This window comes from Acromyrmex echinatior, chromosome 17, assembly GCF_024713525.1.
Source record: "Acromyrmex echinatior isolate Ae372 chromosome 17, ASM2471352v2, whole genome shotgun sequence".
NCBI lineage: Eukaryota > Metazoa > Arthropoda > Insecta > Hymenoptera > Formicidae > Acromyrmex > Acromyrmex echinatior.
In genome coordinates this window covers 6459286-6479844 of record NC_141868.1, presented here as the reverse complement: position 1 = coordinate 6479844, position 20559 = coordinate 6459286, and the positions used below count along the sequence as shown (strand labels likewise).

The 20559-nt window shown below is 34.4% G+C and overlaps 1 protein-coding gene across 3 annotated transcripts in view; it reads right to left on the bottom strand.

Moving 5' to 3' along the window:
- Positions 1 to 6219: 6219 nt before the first annotated feature.
- LOC105145318 (cell growth regulator with RING finger domain protein 1) overlaps positions 6220 to 20559 on the bottom strand; it is a 38081-nt gene continuing 23741 nt past the window's right edge. For 2 of the 3 annotated variants that reach the window (XM_087414903.1, XM_011054781.2), the window contains 4 exons: positions 9160 to 9331; positions 8483 to 8624; positions 8048 to 8155; positions 6220 to 7566 (listed from right to left, as the gene is read on the bottom strand). In XM_087414903.1, coding sequence (XP_087271029.1) covers positions 7090 to 7566; positions 8048 to 8155; positions 8483 to 8624; positions 9160 to 9331 — 899 coding nt within the window. In that variant the 3' untranslated portion in view covers positions 6220 to 7089. The remainder of the gene's footprint in view (positions 7567 to 8047; positions 8156 to 8482; positions 8625 to 9159; positions 9332 to 20559) is intronic. The other variant, XM_087414904.1, reaches the window with a different exon arrangement.

Here is a 20559-nt window from a genome sequence, read left to right as displayed (position 1 = left end):
ATATTTTAATACTTTGCGACAAAAATCTACAGATTTAAAAAAAAAATAAATATGTAATACGAAAATATTATAGGAATCTTATTAAAAAAATAGGGAGGCCTAACGGTGCTGTTTCTGAATTAAAGTTTGAATTTGTAATTTGATAGAATTCTTCTTCTTAGGCTGAGCGGCGAGACAGGGACATGCTGTTGTCATATTTCAACTGTCTTCAATGCGAACTAGTGTTCGTGCATACAGAAATGGCATTTATGCGTGTGTGTGTACATTCGTCTCAAAAGTTTCTCTCTTCAGCGGAGAGGCATATTCGTAGGTTGTATCATGATACAAAGACAAGGATATGCTCGTCTGATAGTAACCCATTGCGTAGATATAAAACAGAGATATAAACACGTGACCAACAACAAGTTACGTCATGCAATATGGTCGCAAATTACGAGCACATTTGTTAATAAAGTTATTGTATTTGATCACAGTAGATTAATAATAAAATCAAATAAATTAGCTAAAAAACAGTAGATTAACATGAAATGTAAAATAAAAGGCTGTAAAAATTATTACCGAAAAATGAAAAATAGTCCAATTAAATATTTTTCGAAAGACAAATTTGCGCGATTTGCGTTGAATGATGTGAAATCTATGCAAATCAAAATCACATTTCCGTTATCAAAAAAAAGGTACATAAAAATCATTGAATTTATAATCTATTGTAAATTCAATGATTTTTATGATTGCGATCCGCTTTGTAAATCATCATATCCGATTAAAGCAACTTAATAAAATATTAATAAAGCGTAAACAAAGGAAACAGAGAAGACCTAAGTGTATGCACAAAATATATCTCCTGCATCAAATATAAAGAGCCATATAAAGAAACATAAGAAAGATAAATGTATAATTTATTGTAGGGTTGGCAGTAATGCGTTACTTGTAACGCCGTTACTTTGCTGATCATTACCTTCTTACAATAACAATTTGATGATGTGAATGTTTTATGACGGTGAACACCAGAGTTACAAAAATCAATCGTTACTTGTAACGGGTTGAAAAAGTTATTTGTTATTGAAAAAAATAACTACTTTTTCCATTAATTTGTAACGCGACTATTTGGGGGGGGCTCTCGGCTGTCAATCCGTTTGCTCCCCTACACGCAGTTAAAAATGGATAGGTCAAATAAGGAATCCTCACGCCCAGGTTCTCGGATGATCCGGGCATTGCGTGCTAGATGTGCGAATGCGAATTCCGCCTGTACGGAGGCGCCAGAGATGACGTGGCTGGCTCTGCGCGCATGAATTGGCTGAGCACAGCAATCAGGCTGAACACGGCAGCCAAAAACTGCCAGTAACTTGCGAGCACTGCGGACGAGCATTTCGAAACATGCGAAGCCTGGGGATACACGTTGCTCGTGCCTATCCAGTAGAGGCAAACAGTGCTGTGAATGTTGATCGCGTAAAAGCCAGATGTTCAGCAGAGGAAGTTCGTCTCATAGCTCACGCTGAGGCTACAGCTATCTCAGCCAGGGAAGTCCCTTTCATGAATCAATATCTTCAGGACAAATTTCTCCATAGGAAATATCGAAGCTATTAAGGATAAACGTCGATAGAAGACTTGTCGCGAGGTGGTTAAAAGCTTCTGCCAGGAGATCCAGTCGCATGCGACTATGAGGGCGATCGATGAGGGCGGCGGGACCGTTGCAGCGATGATAAGAGCTGCCGGTATCCCAGAGATCATAGAGACAGCTATCGATAACAGTGTACATCAGTATATATATATATATATAATATATAATAATATAAATAATAACAATATAATATAATAATATCATTATATATATATATATATATATATATATATATATTATAATGATATTATACGCGATTTTTTTGCCGTTCGGATTCGGCGTTAAACTGTGTAGGTCCCCTCGAGTGTTTACAAACTCTAAAAGTAGAATTCCACTATTGAATCCAAAAACATAAGCAAGCCTCTGCCCCCGAAGAGGTTCTAAAGCTTATTAATACGTATAGTAATGTGACCCCATATGAGGGATCAAAAATACAAAGGAATGAAAGAAAGAAAAGAAAAGATACTAGAAGGATCTCAAAGGAGAAAAGATTTAAAATAACGTATCTGGAGAAAAAAAGGTCGCAGAGTTGGATGTGAAACATCATCCAATACAAACGCGTGTAATCACTTCGAACAATAAATTAAGCATTCGATAAACTGAACAAAATCTCGTGTACTAAATCCTGTTACTATTCTATCACCAAACTCTATCATCAAACCATAAAGGATCAGATTGAGAGAGAAATATCAATTATCAATTTCAAAAAGTAGAAATTTCATACTTTCAAATGTTTTTTTTAATTTTTTGTCTGCGACGATTTTTCATTGAGTTATGTGAAAAATCTGAATATTATACAATGTTCGAAAGTGTTCCCTATTTTTTGTTGAGTAGTATATACATATGTATATATACAGTTATAGTATATATACTTTTTTATTGAGTAATATATATATAATTATAGAATATATACAGTTTCAGAAATTAATCTTTTGTTTACAACTTTTTCATCATTTAAGATTTTTATATTATTCCAATCAATTTGTTGTCTTTCTGCTATTAAAAATTGATAGCATGCTCTACTCAAAATGTATCTGCAGGCTTTGCTATCTGGATATTAGTGGCGATGGTTTCTAATATTATTGTATAACTAATGTACCTTTTTGAATTTAAATAATATATTTAAATAATGTATTCTATTTCTTAACTTTTTACATTAAGAATTGTTAATATTGACTCTTATATGTCTTTTATAATCTTTGTATTGTTCTCTAATATTTAATTGATACTCAGAATTGATTGTTGACTTTACATATATTTAAAGGCACTTATTCTGAAAATTATACAAAATGTTTGTTGATATTCTATAACAATACACAATTATCTATTAAGAGTGCTCGAAAGAGCGTTCGAAAGATAAGGAGAGATCCGCCAAAATGGATTCTGAATCAAATGAGAAGATTTTGAAAAACTTTATAGCGGAAACCAACACAAGGTCTCTTTAATTCAGAAAAAATAAGGCTGAAAGAAATTCTAAATGCTAAGTGATATGTATTATAAAAACAGAAAAAATAAATTAAAATCTAAAAATAACCGCGTATTAGTTAATTTCAAAATTATTAATTTTTTATTTAAAATATTGAGAGTCCGAAAATTTTTTTAATTTCTTGTTTGTTGATATATTGTGTCTCTCAATTATAAATTTGAAATTGCTTTTTTCAAAAAAATGAAGAACTTTCTAAAACTCCAATAGTCTCTTCAATTCATATTTAAAAAGCATTTTGTGTGTGTGTGTGTGTGTGTGTGTGTGTGTGTGTGTGTGTGTGTGTGTGTGTGTGTGTGTGTGTGTGTGTGTGTACAGTGTGTTTCATTTTAATCGCTCCAGGCAAATATCTCGAAAAATATAAGAAGTACAAAAAAATGTTTCAGACGAAAGTATGATTTCGAGGGAGAGGGGGGGGGGAGTATAAGATGGTATCATTGGTTTGATCTTGGGTGGTGTTGCCAAGGTCAGACGAAGGTCATATTAAATTTTTTTACTGAAATCCCCCATTTTTTATTACATATTCTTGTAGCTTACCTCGAGAGCTTCCAAAACATAATAAAATATTTTTTCATTAAGTAGTTTTCGAATTATGAGGCTTGAAAGTCATAGTATGTGCCGGCATTATCCAAGGTGTACTGATCAGTGAAGGCAAGATCCGAGGTGGATGAATGTGAATGGCATGTAAAACTACATACAATTCTACATACAATTGCAGGAGACACATTTAATTCACGACTAATTTGACGTTGACTAATGTGCGCATTCATTATTATCATTCCTATGGTTACGATAATAACATTGATAATAACATTATTTAATGGTTTTTTTAGAACGTTTGCGTTTCATCAATCCCGTATACCCTCTAGTTGTTAAACGCAAAATTGCTCTTTATGATTAGGATATTATTTATCCGGATACCTATCTCGATACTGACAAGCTGCTTCTCTAGCATTATTATTAGTAGCATAAAAAATACCAATCATATCAACTATTTCTGATGAGTAATCTGCCATGTTAATAATGACAGAATTAATGGAAGGAAACAAAATAATTTCCACTGAGTTGCTATGAAACATCGATCAACTAACATAAAACAGGAGACGGGAAAGCATACTTGACTCACAGGTGAAAAAAGTAAACAACTCTAACTCGTGGGTCTTACGAGACCTTGCGTCTGTCCCCCGGCGGAAAGTTAACAATGACACATGGCAATCACACACGGCGCGCTGTTTCATACAGACATCTATTACATATTCTAAAACACTTTCATTAGGCTCCCATGCAGCTGATTGTCTTTTTACTTAAAATCGATTCGAGTTGGCTCTTATTGCGATGATTTATTCGATAGAGTAAACTCATTTTGTTCCTTCCATTAATTGTGTCACTATTAACATGGCAAATTACCCGCCGTCAGAAAGTATAGTTGATATGATTGGTATTTTTTATGCCGCTAATAATAATACTAGAAAAGCAGCTCATCAGTATCGAGATAGGTATCCGGATCATAAAGCAATTTTGCGTTTAACAACTAGAGCGCGTACGGGATTGATGAAACGTAAATGTCCTAAAAAAACATTAAATAACGACGATGCTATTATCGTAACCATATTAGGAATGGTAATATGAATCCGAATGAATGAACATTAATCAACATCAAATTAGTCGTGAATTGAATGTCTCTTGCAATTGTATGTAGAATTGTACATAATGCCAATCACATTCATCCTTATCACTAAATCAGGAATTTTCTGATAACGAGAAAATTCTTCGTGTCACATTCTGCAGGTAGGCTGTAGAGAAAATTCAGTTCGATCTCATTTTTTTTCGCGTCATGTTTAGTGACGAATTTGCATTTGAGAGCAATGATATGTTGAATGGGCATAATAGCTATTATATTATTCCGATACCAATCCACACTGGGTTTGTCATGTAGACAATCAGCTTCGGTGGAAGGTGATAGTTTGGTGTGGTATTTTAGATGATCATATATTATTGGACCCCACTTTTTTTATGACAATGTTACAGGAGACTCATACTTACGTATGCTACGAGAAGTGTTACCAAGAATTTGTTCGATGAAAATACAGTTCAACTGTGTGGTTGCCCTGTAAGGGATTTTTTAAATTTAATTTCTTAGCGTCGTTGGATTGGAAGAGGTGGCCATATAGTATGATCTTTCCAGATCATACATCACCAGATCTAACATCACCAGATTTTTTCTTATGGGACTATTTAAAAAACCATTTACCAAACCGCATCTACCACAGCTGAAAATCTAAAGTACCGCATCAGACGGGCATATAGAAGTATATCAGCCAATGTTCTTAGAAAAACAATCGATATATTCGACAAAAGGTTGCAACTATGTATCCAACAGAATGATGGTACATTTGAGCATTTGCTGTAGACCAAACATAAACACTTTATCACTGACTTCGATGTGAGATTTTAGGGAGTTAATCGGTCTTGCCTTCATCGACTGGATCCATCTCGGATCTTATCTTCATCGGCCGGATCCACCTCGGATCTTGTCTTCACTGACCGGTACACCTTGGATAATGCTAATGCCGGCACTGTGACTTTCAAGCCTCATAATTAAATAAAGCCTCATACTTAATAAAAAAATATTTTATTATAATGTTTTGGAAAGCTCTCGAGGTAAACTACAAGAATATGTATGTAATAAAAAATGAGGGATTCCATTTAAAAAATTTAATGTGACCTTTGTCTGACCTTGACAACGACTCAAAGTCAAACCAATGATACCATCTTATGTCTGCCTCGAAATCATACAACTTTTGTCTGAAACATTTTTTTTTTGTATCTTCCATATTTTTCGAGATATTTGCCCGGGGCGATTAAAATGAAACACACTGTATGTATATACATACATACATAAATACATACATACATACATACATACATACATACATACATACATACATACATACATACATATAGTGTGTTTCATTTTATATATATATGTAAAGAATATAAAAAATTAAAGAAATCTATTAAATTCATAATTCCCAAATAGTGCGTGTGTTGCGTGCGTATATATGTATGTCAACAATGGTTGAAAAATCAATGATTAAGAATAAATAATAGCAGCAGATTTTTCAGAAGAAAAAGTCTGTGATAAAAATATAATTCTCGATTAATTACATAGGAGGACATCTGAATATATATAATCTTAAACATTTTTTTCTCTCAAAAATACATTATATGAAAAATTAAAAAGTGTCAAACAATGATTTTTTTTTTTAATTATTTTTGTTTGGGCCGAGAACAAAAATGATGGAGCTTTTATGTTCACTGGCTGCACAGCGTTTTTCTTGTGAATTCTTACGAACTTCCGCACTTTTCTTATAATTAAATGATAAATCAAGATATGTCAGTGTCAGTACGATTGATACTTTCTGTTTTGTAACTAAGTCCTACAAATTTATTCCAACATAAATCAAAGATAAAAGTAATGATTAATAAACTGTCTATTGAGTTATAAACTGTATAGTTTTTTTCAGTCACATAGGAAAAATTTGAGCGGAGTAAAATCATTGTCATTTGCAATGGCTGTAAAAATTAAAATAAGAATAAGTAACAAATTAAAACCTGTTTCTTATATTATATTGAAACAATTTGTCAATTACTATCTTTGAACTTACCATATGACAATTTCTAAGTTTTGTATTCTCAAAATTAATTTTTTCACTTTTTTGTGCATATATGAGAATATCATATAATATCATATAATTTTTATATATGTACATATAACATTTCATATAAAAATAATTTGAACAATAAAGAAGAAATGTAATACTACGTTTTTAAAACGCAATCATTTCAAGATATTTAATATTGTGCCGGGTCACTAGGATTTACATAGGAATAAACCTGCAGAAATTATCTATATTAAACAAAAAGTCTGTCGACCATCCTGACATTTGCTTATATAGAACGTGCGACCTTAGTGAGAGTGATACTCCTATCGGGCGAAGCCGAGGAAATCAGTGAGCCGATCATTCCAATCGTGGAGCCAATGAGTAGGTCCGTGGCTGGACTGACGTTGTTTGCAAGGATTGATCTCCTTCTCCGGTGGCATGTACTCCTCGCTGCGTATGCAAAAGTAGCTCTTGATCGGACTGCGGCACATCGGGCACCGGTCGAGCTTGCCGAAGCACGAGGCGCAAATACAGGTGTGTCGGCATGGTAGCAGGGCACGTGATAATGGGAAGTACTGGCAGACGACGCAGAGCTGCTCACCCGCGGTGTTCCAAAGCGAGCCGCCTTCCTGGTCACCACTCTGACCGGATGCCACCAGAGCACCGCGACTGCCGGCGCCGGCGCTGTCGTTGTTATTGCACGGCTCGGCAAGCGCCAGGGCTGGTGAACCCAGACCAGCCGAAGACATCGCATCGCTCTCATCGTAGTTGCTGGAGTTGCCCGTGGCCAGGTACAATTGCTGCGGAAAAATCGCAAGCACGAGTTGTCATGATGTCGAGTTTATCAGCGAGCGAGTTTCGAGAGAAACATTGAGGCCATCGTTAACGCGTTTTTATCACTATCATTTTTGGAATATAAAGTAACTTTACCCAATACGGTCAATTTAAGCGTTACGATTTTTGAGTCCAACATTGATGGTCAGATTCAAAATAGGAAACATTTCTGAATAATTGAAAATATCAGATATTTTCAATATTTACATGAGTTTGAAGATTGAACATTGAATTTATAGTCATGTAATTATAACAGCAAGACTATGGCCTACTTCATGCTAGATCATATTAGGTACAGTTATCTCAATTAATAATTAATCTGCGATATATATATATATATATATATATAAATCTTTCGCGTCCGACATTTAAGAGATTCGATGCCGATGATTAATGGTAGATACTGGGATTCACCTTTCGGAGCTAATCGTTGTATCTCGCACTCACCTTCAAACAAGACAGTTGGCCGTTTGCCTGCTTCAAATACTGCGCTAAAATCGAAGTCGGCAATGTACACACGCTGTCCTTAATGTGAACGACGTTTACCAGGGCCACCTTAAACACAAATGTCGAGAGATGATGGATGATAATGAAAGTGAGTTTTGCTTTTCTTCTCTTTTACAAAAAAAAACATGTAGGGTAACTTCAGTACTTATTCCGAGCGAGAATTTATATCACGAAAGTCAGAAAAAATAAAAGAAGTAATTTAATTTACACACAATCACTCTATTATATGACTGTATATGGCGTAATAAGGTTTTATAAGGTTTTAAATTAAATTTTAGATAAATTAAAATAGATAGAGAAATTAAGTTTTCGAGTGCATAATATATACCAGAGTTATCCTAGAAGTTATCTACAAGATAGTAAAGCATTTCTCACGGTTTCGTCAGGATGAGGATCCCGATTGTCTCTTCGAGTAAGAAAAATCACCAGAGGATAGCAGAGCCGTGGCGGAGTGCCGAGCTCGAGTTCCGGAGCTGGTAGAGATAATCTCAACGTTTCCTCACCGTGTGGCTGTCTACTGCAGTTTCGGTCAAGAAGAATAGCAATTGAAAAACAATGTACGAGTAAAAAAACACACGAAGTAAAAAAATTGATTAGCGAACGAGAGCGATCAAATCAAATGTTCTTGAAAATGTAAATGAGACCGAGAAAAATATTTTAAAAACAGACCGAGAATGACCACGAGTTAGTTTGTTGAAACTTTTTTTCACACGTTTCCAGTTCAATTGTTTTAACAGACAACGCGCAATTGTATAATTTTCTCGTTTCAAATCTTACGCGAAGGACCGGCTAGAGCTACATCAGACGTTCTTCAAAAAAAAAAAATTATGGCACACGTGACTAGTCTGCCAGAAACAACCCATCGAGATAGATTATGCAAAATTATTAGGTGCGCAACTAAGTTCTCGCTGTTATTTTGATGAAAATGCCATCAAAATAACAGCGAGAACTTAGTTGCGCACCTGATATATATCCTGTTATTCCGCGTCTCGAAATTTGCATGAGACCGCGCGATTTCACGAAATCATCTCGGAGTGATTCTCAAAGGATACGTTTGTGGCGGCGTGAGGTACTGCGCGTGGCCCTGTAGAAGAGTCCCGTTCAGGGACGCGTCTCGTAACGTGCTCCAAGGTTTCCAGAGCGCCAGGTGTAGCTCTCTTATGCAGACGCCCCAGATCGCTTGCAGCGAATACTCCACTTGGCTAGACACCTCGCACTCCACCTCTGGAACAGACGTTTATCTTCAGCGAGCTGGAATTCGAGTTCAACGTGCAACTTGATTGCAAAAATCCGTATACTTAGGTCTATCAAACATTCTCGTTATAAAGTATCAAATCCTATCCTATGATAATTAGACGTTCCGCTGGGTTTATCAAAATGCATTCAACCGTATAATGTCTTGGTGGTATAATCAAACTGTTTTTCTCAATATGAGACCTACAAAGGCCAGTTTTGAATAGCCTCTAGAATACAGAAGGGTTCAAGATACTCACAAGACACTCTCGGTGGGTTTCTCTACTTTTCAGAGAGACGATAATCAAATAAGATTCGAATTTTGATTGGATTTGAATTCGGGTCGTCCGATTCATAGATAAGAAAAATGTCTGGTTGAAAATATATGGACCAGAAGATTCCGCTCAATCAGAATTCTGGTTGTATCAACTAGAATTTAGCAGATCTAACTAGAAAATTCCGATTTGCTCATTTTCAATCAGAATCCCTCAAATATTTTTCTCAGTGCAGATGCACGACTCTCAATGTGCTGCAATCCCTACTAAATTATTGCGAATGTAAGGAGTGGTATTTAGGAGTGACATATTGTACTTGCGAAACGATACTGATCGAGAGAACTAAGTACATACAAACTCAGGAACTAAGTATTTGCGGAATTCGAAATGCATTTGCTAATATCTCGTTGCGAAAAGAAAATTAATTTTTTTACAGGTCTTGAGAATTGAAAGGACAGCGATTTCACTGGTGAAAATTTCTAATATTCATAAGAAATTCGAGATTATTCGACTGGAATTTAATTCATACTAGAAGCAGATACTCTGTTTGGAATATGCTGTTAGATATCAAAGAAGCGCGCGATGGTAATCAGATTCTCTTTAACTTAAATAACATTATGTTATTTTTAACCTTCATGTGCGTCAAAATGTAAACCAATTCATTTCTGCAGTTAGTTTCAAAATGAATATCATCCACATTAACATATTATTTAGTAAATAAACTACATTTGATACATTTTCTTGAATTAAATTATTTAATTCTACTGTTTTAATTAAATTAATGATACATTGAATAGGAACAGTGGCGACTTATAAAAATAATTAAAAATTACTCAAATTGAGTATAACATGACACTGTGAACTTAACAGTGCAGCGAAAAGAAGAAAGAGAAAAGAAGAGGCGAGACATGATCCGTCGACGAACTTTCATTCATCCATCGCTCGATCGTAAATCGTGGAAACAGAATATTACGAACGAATCACAAGCTCGTGGAGGTTTAAATGTCAAGATCAACGTAACGACCAACGTAACGTTCTCGAGCTGTCGCTGCAACCACGGATACAATTACAGGAGAGAGACCCGGAGCTTTCCTTTGTATTAATTACACTGTTGTCATTATCGTTGTCATTCATCCGTTTACTTAATCGGCACTTATCGCTTTTATGAGGGGAGAATAAAAACGCTAAAATAAAAAACGCCGTTCAGTTAGGCGCCTGTTGGTACGCAATGCGGTTATTAGCTGGATCGCTTTACGCGCCGTTCACGCTCGCGCAACGATTCAGCTCGGATTGTAACGATGGCGCAATCGAGATATACGAGGTAAAAATGTGCGCGCGTTCATGAGACCTTAACGAGAGACCGGTATTTTACTACAACTACGAAATTTTAGCCCGGCGTTTTCTTTTCTCAGCGACGTCGGTCGAGACGCTCGCCGCTTAATTGCGCAAACGTTGGGATTTTGCAACGCTCCGTAATTCAGCGACCTGCAGGAGAGCCGTCGGTACTTTTTTCCGCCGAACCGCTGGAGAACGCATCGTCGATCGCATCGCGGATGCGATCTTATGAACCTCCTCTCTTACATCTCCCAATTGCCTAATAGCAAATTGCAATCGACGTCAAATCATGTACACTCCGCCTTTTCAGGAATGTCTCTTTCGCAGATGTTCATGGATTACGCAGTAGAATAAATATTTATGGGAAAAAGTTTTTTGATGTATTAGGTGTTGGAATTAATTCGTAGCGTTTTTTAATGAAAGAATGTTATTTATTTCACATGAGCATTAAAAAATACATTAATGAAAGTACTTCCCATCTCTTGTAAAACGCTACGAATTAATTCCAACACCTAATATATTTAAAATTAAGTCTGACTACAAATCTGAATAGTTTTATTACTGAAAACTGTTCTTAGTTCTTATTACATATACTATTTTTCAGCAGTTTTTAAAAATTCTTCTTTAAAACCGTCCAGTATCACTTTTACTACTTCTCAGTAGTAAAACTGATACTAAACAGTTTTAAAGGACAGTTTTCAGTACTTTTCAGTATCGGTTTTACTTTTAAATAATAAAACTGAACAGTTCGAAGAATAATTTTCAGTACTTTTCAGTAGTAAACTGATATTAAAGTTTTTGATAACAAATTTATAAAAGTATCTAGAAAAAAATTTTAGCTAGATTTGGAAATAATGTTGGCTCATCGAAATGATTATGTAAACGTTGATGAAAATAATGCAAAAAACGTTAACGTTCCAGTTATCAGTTTGAGCATCCTACATGATTATTATGATGAAAAACCAAATTATTAACTTATTCACATATTTCTCGTTAATAATGATAAAACAAGTTTAAATGGCGACGAAAGGTCACGTCAACTGAATTCCAATTATGCAGACGCATCTCTTATAGAAGCGCTCTTTCAATTATGCAATTCCAAGTAATATAAACAAGCGATAAATGATGGTTTTTTTAAATTGTGCATACGAAATCGGACGCGTATGCGTGACATTTTCATCCGATTTACAACCGTGCTTGCATATGTAGGTGTTCCATTCTCGGTGCTTGTCGTCGCGATGAGCATCTCTCGGTGAGTTCGAGACAAGACAGCAGCGACATTACGACGCTGTTATTTCACGGCTGGTTACTAAAAATTATTGCGTAAGAAACGCGCTTTCGACTTCTCTCTCTCTCTCTCTCTCTCTCTGCAACAGTCACGGTCTCGTTCCGAGAGATATCTACTGCGTAAGGGAACCAAAGGGGTTTCCAGGTCGTGTCACACTTCCCTATGACTACCGCTCTCGTCCATTAATCATTCGATGATTTCGCGAGAAAAAGAGAAAAAAACAAGAGGAGTGAAGGAGAAAAAAGGAAGAAATAAGCGCTATTTATTTTGCGCAGTTTGCTCCTTAATACGCGAGAGTAGTAGTACACATTATTGTACTATGTAAGATTATAACGTTGACATAGGAATACTTGGCCTAAAAGCTTTACACACTGATAGAAAAGTGATAAATAATTGTTAGGAGCTCCATTTTTATTATATGATTATTACTGCTGTAATGTTAATAATAACAATATATTTTTAATTCTCTTAAACATGAAAAAATTACACTATATATATTATATAAATTTTAATTCTAAACATTTATTACAAATATTAAATATTTCATACTTACGATTAGTAAAATATTAAGACATAAATGACAAGTAAATAAACATTTTTTATTCGGTAAATGCAATCGTAATTATAATGAATGTAACTATTTTTCTAAATTCACCTATTTATGAAATTTTTTAACTAAACATTTTCAAGCAGTGATGACTATGAATAAACTTATCTCAAAAAAGTAACTATATAAATTATAATTAAATTATGACAAACTGCAATCATCTTTTCTCTCGCAATAATAAAATAATAAATTAAAAGAAAAATTCAAATGGAAATAAAATAAAATGAAAATAACAGAATATGATCGTATGAGAATGTGTGTATAGTACGTGCAAAGAACAATCTAATTGTAAGAGAGAGAGAGAGAGAGAGAGAGAGAGAAAGAGGAAAAGAGCGTGCGACGACACCCACTAAAACGCCGGAACCGATTGCACCGTCGTTCTCGAACGAGAGAGATTATCCCTTCTAAATTCCATTGAGGCAAGATGAATTGAAGTCTAGGTTGCGGTAGCTTCCCATGACTCGATTCGATTTGCCAAACGTCGCGTCTTGTCGCCGGTAGCTTTCACTTTCGTTCGCCTGTCGCGAAGTAAATCTCGAACGCGCGCGTGAGAATCGATCCGCTCGTCCTTGCGTCCTCCATCATCAAAAGGGATCATTGCCGAGCGTTTTAGGGAAATTGAAAGCCCTGATTTATGGAATATGTTCCTGCAATTTGTGAAAAACAATCGATTGGCCAATTGCTTCGGAATCGTTTCTTGCCTGTATGTATTTCTTAGGCTTCCATTTCCTGCACGGACCGATCTCGGAAGTTAAGCCAATCAGTCTGATTGCGATTGACTTGGCATCCGAGACATGTTTTATGTTTCGTTCCATTATATTGCGTTTTCTAAAGTGATCAAAGACTAGACACTGAGATTAAGGTTATTAGATTGAAGTTTAACCAATCAAAGTAAAGTTCACTAATCATGAGATTGGTTTTCTTTCTTTTGATTGGTTAAATCCTAATCCAATCTCTAATCTGATCTCAGTTTAAGGATGTCAAAATGTGGTTTTTCTCCTTTTGCCTTCGATATTTTAACAAAATCTTCCAATCTATGGTATTTATACTTTTCATGTTATATTTTCCTATTTAAAAAGATTACGTGGAAAGAACAGAACGATTTTGGTAAAAGATTCAAAACATTGGATACAAATCTAAAAATAATTTGATTGAAAACTTGATTGCTAGAATGTCAAAATTTTGTGTAGCAATGCGCATCATTTTTTAGTTTTTAATATAATTACTTTGGTAGTCAAGCCAACAAAATTATTTTCAAATTTATATACTGCTCAAAAAAATTATGGCATAGGAAAATTTTGAGCAAACATTAATCAACTTTGACTGACGGTAACTTCACGAAAAATTACATAGAATAACGTTTTTTTTTTTTTAATTAAAGCTTGAAATTGGACTTTTAGATCGTAGATTAAGAGATTTGGCAAGACAACCTCGATCTCAGGTGAGACTATCACAAGCTCTAGGATAAATCTGGAATGACATTTCACAGGAAGAAATTAGGACCTGCATTAATATGAGGAATTGACTGCAAGGACATTGAGAGAAAAGTATATCGTATTTGTGACTATAATTGCATAGTAAAATGATTATGATTAGGAACATCATTTTTATAGTTATTATTGCTATATAATATTAATAATATATAACAATAACTTTATATGTGCAGTTTCAACATCTTATAGTAAAATTCACTATATGTAAATATGATTTATATATAAGATTACCACGCAATTATTTGAATGAATACATATTATAGTCGTTACGATCATTTCAGTTTTCAGGCAACACGCGTTACTGAAATTTACACACGCAGAGAAACATGATGTGAAATCCATCTAGCAACCTTGCCGTGGTGCACATCCGGTAATGCAGATAATATCGGTAGTATATATGTAAAAAATGCGAGGGCGCTATTTTAAAGTAATATTTAACACACCTTCATATTTTGAGAGTTACAGTGGTAGGGGATGCGTCAAACTTAAAATCTTTTCAACTTAAATAGCTTTTCTTCCCGTTGCTATCAATAATAACGTCGACACATTATAATTACATCTATGTCAAAATATCGATAAACATCGTTACTAAAATACGAAATATCTTTCGATTATGTAGAGGGAAGGAAAAAAAGAATTCCTTACCCGGCCTACGTGACTGGGCGATAATACTTGGCCGATCGCCGGCATCGATCAAGGTCGACCCGATGATCAGCCGGCCGAGAGTTATTTATGCGATCTTTTTATATGTATAAAGGAGCCAGGCCAAACAATAAGCTAGATTTATAAGGTATATCCCATGATATATCCATTTTTTTCAGCATTTGATGCCAAACTGGCAGATAGTGCACATAATGCACTTCCAGATAACACAGAAAATTAAAAAAGAATTCAGTTGTGTCAACAATTCTGAATTCATTTTCAGCAAAAAGAATTTTTTTAAAAACTTGTAAAAAGAATTTTTTGCATCTAAGGAGGAACTCAGAATATATACAACTGAATTATAGTAAAACATAAGTTGACAATAGTTGACATTAAATTCAACAGTCGACTGGATGTAACTCTGCGTTTTAAGAATATTATTGAATTACTGAAGATGGCCAGATTGTGGCCGAAACGTTTAATGTTTTAATTAATGTAATAATAATTAAATATCACAAACTATAACTTGTGCTGTGGTTTTTTATGCTCTTATTTTTTATATGTTTTAATATTAGAACCACGTTAGTTTTCGAGATATATTTGAATTATAGTAAGTCAAGTAAGATCGTGGTCGACCTTATTCAAAGCTAATAAAAGATATCGCCCTAAATCTATCATGAATCCATAGAGAGCACCTTTGTCTTTGATGCACTATCAAGGAAGATTCAGTTGTCATTGAACTTTCTTAAGAGAATCACATTAAGCGCCACGAGTAAAATACGCATCACGCTATGAAGCTGTGTTCCTCTGCACTCACCCAAAAATGTTACAATTAGCGGCTGCTAAATATATGAAAAAGTCGAAATCATTCATACAGAAGTGGATGTAGCGATATAATGTGACAAAAAATATCGATTTACCGGAACATGGCTCGATATGCAAAGTGGACAAAAAAGACGATAAAAAAATAGTGAATCTGTTTTCGCGGAATCCTGGCTTAATCCTGCATCAAGGACAAGCAAAATTGAAGCAGAAAGGTTTAGATGTATCGTACGAAATTATTCGAATCTATCTCAAGGCTAATAAGATGAAATGGTGCAGCACCTCGTTGGTCGATCAGCTCTTACTTGATTTACTGTATTTTTGAATTCTTTCTGAACTCTCTGGACTACCCTAATACAACGTGAAATGTTTCAAAAATATTTCCAAAATATTTCATCGCAAGATTTGAAATATTTCAGAAATTTTTCATAAAATTTCTAAAATATATAAATATATCTAGAAAATCAGAGTTTTTTAAGTTCCTTTTCTTACAATTATATTTGTATCATGTTTCTAAAATATTTTTGTGAAATATTTTAAGATAAATTTTAAAACAATGTTTTACAAACATTTACACAATATTTCTGAAATATTTTATTAAAATACATATTTCAAAAAATGATTTAAATATTTCACGCTACATGGCTATCATCTATACGTTTAAGTATAGCTATTTTAACTTGTGCAAAATTTTCTATGCATTTTTTGTCGAAACTAGATATTTACTTCTTATAAAATTTATTTTCTCTCTCGGTAGTCATATATTGAAGTGCATTTTTATTTTCTGAATTGTACTTACATGCTACTACTTTTATGGCGTTGAAATTTCAATGCCAAATAAATCCATATTAGACCAAAGAATACATAAATTAAATATTCGTATATATTTCATTGTTTATAAATAAACTGATTACACATAAAAAAATTGATATTTTCCCTCACAAAATACATTTATATAATTACGTGAGTTTGGAATGATCACGTCTTGAGATCTGTTTTCTGTAGCTGAACTGTGTACACTTTTGAAACTTAGTGAAATAGGTACTTAATATTTGATAAAAGGGAGAAAGAGAATTCTAATGCAAAAATAAAAAACTTACGATACTTCATAAATTTAGTGACTTTTGCAACTTCGACGAGAACAGGGCCAAATTGTCCTGCGATATCTTTCGCATCGAAACATCTCACTGAAGCAAGTTGTTCGTTCATATTTGTTCGCGCTTGTTCGTTTGATCTGTGAATTCTTCAACCGATCAGGAAAAAACATTCCCTCCATTCATCACTGTCATCATTCATATAAATATTTATAATCGTTTATCCTTAATAGCTAAATTGATTTTAAAGGTCATCGTCTATGGAAGAAAATTCGTTCATTTATGTTTCTTATTCATTCGTTTTATCTGAATCCGGTTGTAAATGGCGTACGTGCGAATTTGCACGTTCCCTCTGCGATCCACTGCTATTTATAGCTGGGAATAATTTTTTCGATTGTACCGGTTGATTATATCCTTGTTTTGGCGTAAAATATACCCCCACATGGATTTACGATACCGGTTGTCCTCTCAGTCGGACGAAGATGACGTTTAATTCTTAAAATTTGAGATTTTCACAGTAAAAAGCTCCTTTACTTGTATAAACAATACAAAAAAATAAATATAGTAGGCTAATAAGAATCAGCAACATATTAAAACTTAAAAAGTAGAAATGTTAAAACTCAAATATAAGGATCACACATGTAGAACATACGACGTGTCACTCAGTTGTCACTTAATTTGTTCAGCAAAACTTCAGCGCAATGCTTCATATTCCGTGATGGTAAGTCATTTAAATTGTTTACGCATATATCACTCTAATAAGATTTGTTTTTTAAAAAATGTCAGATTAACAAAGCTGCATCTTTGTCAATTTGCGAGTGACTTAAACATTATGGACATGTGAGCTAATTATACTTGTATCATTCTTGCTGAGGAGGACAACTTCTTCTCCAAAGAGAGTCGAAACGTTCAAAATAAAGAAGATATCAATCCAATATCTGATTATTGATTGTTACTAAATAATTTCTTTTTGTATTGTTTAAAATTCAAGAGTCCTAATATAATTATTGTACTTGTATACTTGTAAACTTGAATAAAAATTGAGAGGAGGTTAAAAGAAGTATCAAAGTCTGAATGAAGAATAGAGACAGATTAGAAGTTCACGAGAATTCAGAATAATATATACAGGATAGATATTAACAATAAATATTCTAAAAGATTTTAAGAGATGATTTTTCACACAAAACGAAAGTTCCATATGTCATAATGGTTTAATTTCAAAGATACAGGATATCAAATTGAAGAAAAAATGTCATTTTTTCCATAAGTATCACCAGAAATCACTCGTTTTGATGAAATTTTAAACATACACAAAGTGATTTTCGAAATTTTTGGAAAAAAAACGAAATTTTTCCTTCAACTTTGACTCCCTGTATCTCTGAAACTAAGCAGTTTCGTTTTGAAAGGAATCATCCTTTAAAATCTTTTAGAGTGCTTGCAATTAATATCTGTCCTGTATGTAGAAGCCGATTACTCATCGAGCATTCATCTCAATTAGTCAACTAATTAAATTGATTGAATAAACTCAACTTGACAGTCACCTAACATTTCTTAACGCTTCAATGTTCTTGTAAGAAAATTATCGAAGAAACAAGTACGAAGAAACATATTCAGAAAAAAATGCTGTATTAACAGCATTAGTCGATAATCTATTAATGAAACAAATACGTCATGCTTTGATACATGTTATTTATTTAATTAAAAAAAACTGTGGCACACAAAAAACATAAAGCAATAAGACGTAAACAGCAGCAAATCCAACATGCTGATTTGCTTACTGCTTACGTCTTAAGTTTTTGTAACCTTTATACTGTCATTGAATTAACAAGATTGTTTTCAATTAGATTATTATTGGCTGGTTTTTAAACATTAATTTTTCCGGTTTTGCTCAAGTAAACATTTAGGTAAACACAGATCTGAAAATAATTTTGTTTGGAACACGAAAATATTGACGTAAGACGTTCAAACTGATTACTGCATTGAAAAAATACTAAATTTTAATAAATATTTGTTCCGATAGCTCTAAATAAGTATTTACCAAATATAAACATATATTTATTTCATACAAAAATCATTAATTTAATTCAACTATCACTTTTTTATTGAATATATATATTTTTTTACTGCAAGCAAATGTATATTTAGCACTATCTAAAGAAATACGTATTAAAATTCAATAAATTTCTCTATATATTGAGAACGTTGAAACTTTTTACAGCATGTCAACACTTAAGCGTCCCACATTATTATTTCGATGCGAGAAAATTATTTTCAGATCATTATCCAGCTAAATAATTAGATAGCAAAGCCGTACTTTCCTTTGTATACAAATTCCATCCCTTACACACGCTTTCGTGAGCTGAGAGTCGAGGTAGACTGGTTCGCGATTCTAACAACCGGCAACATGCGAGCACTCGGGCAGGCCGGCCGCTGCCTGGCGCAATCGTCTGCGATTACGTAATGGAATTCGATAATCGAGCTGACCTACCCGCGTCTACGTGTCTATCCGCTGTACAAAGCTCGGGTCTCCTGGACTGCGACTGCGACCAGCATCAGGTTTCTCGAGGACGAAGGACTCCCGAAGAGACGCGCTTCGCTCGAAACTGCAAAATTGCCGAATTCATTCGACGAAAGAACCGCATTTCTTCGATCCTTCGGCATCCGAACCACATCACAACCATGGCCGACTGGTGAATTTATCTAGACGGCATAGAATCGTGCACGAATGTGCGCGAATTACACGAACTGGCCTTTCACCGACAGTCAGCCGGCAAACACAGTAATAACGCATCGAAATTTCCATACTTCTGCGAACTGGGTTAGATGTTTATCGCGCGATTTCATAACTTACTTCCGAGACCTTATTAAGTCGGACTACATTTAAAACTCATCGAAAAACGCGGTTTGAGTCACGTTTCGAGTCGTTGAGAGGAGGATGTTAACAAAAAGGGGTCAATTTCTGTACGAACAATAAGCTATAAATAAAAAGAATAATAGTGTTCTTTGTAGATTTGACCTCCTAGATAAAACTTTTATCGTCGTATCCAAGAGGTCAAAATCTGCAAACACTATTCCTTTTATTCACACCTTTTGTTTGACTGAACCGACTCCTTTTTACAACATCCTCCTTTAGTCCTTGAAAAATCTTTTCTTTCTCAATTAAAGAGAAACTGACAAGAAACTGACAAGAGACTGACAAGAGACTGTCGGCTGTTGTTAAAAGACGTTATAATGCACGAGAGACACGCACTTTGCGCATAATAATTATCTAATTAATGACCGAGCAAGAAGCGGCTGAGAAGTCAGAAAAGAATGCATTGAACAATTTTGCAGCCGGCCGTAGAAGTGACTGAAAAGTGACGTTCCCTCATTTATATCGCGTCACCTCGGTTTTCTTACGAGCGCAGCTTACAGATTATACGTGTGCCTGTATCATCGCTTATACCGGGTGGTAGGGATGTGCAATACGTAAAAGTACATGTATCGGGGAAAAAAAACGATTTTTTACTCTCTAAATTTCTTGGAAGAGTAAAAAGGTTTGCACTCTTGAACAAGAATGGCAGATTTTTCACTCTTTCAGAGTGAGACTTATTCCAAGTGAAAGAAACCTCACACCTTTTTTGGAGTGAATCTTAAAAAGAGTGAAATCTCACTTCAAAAGAG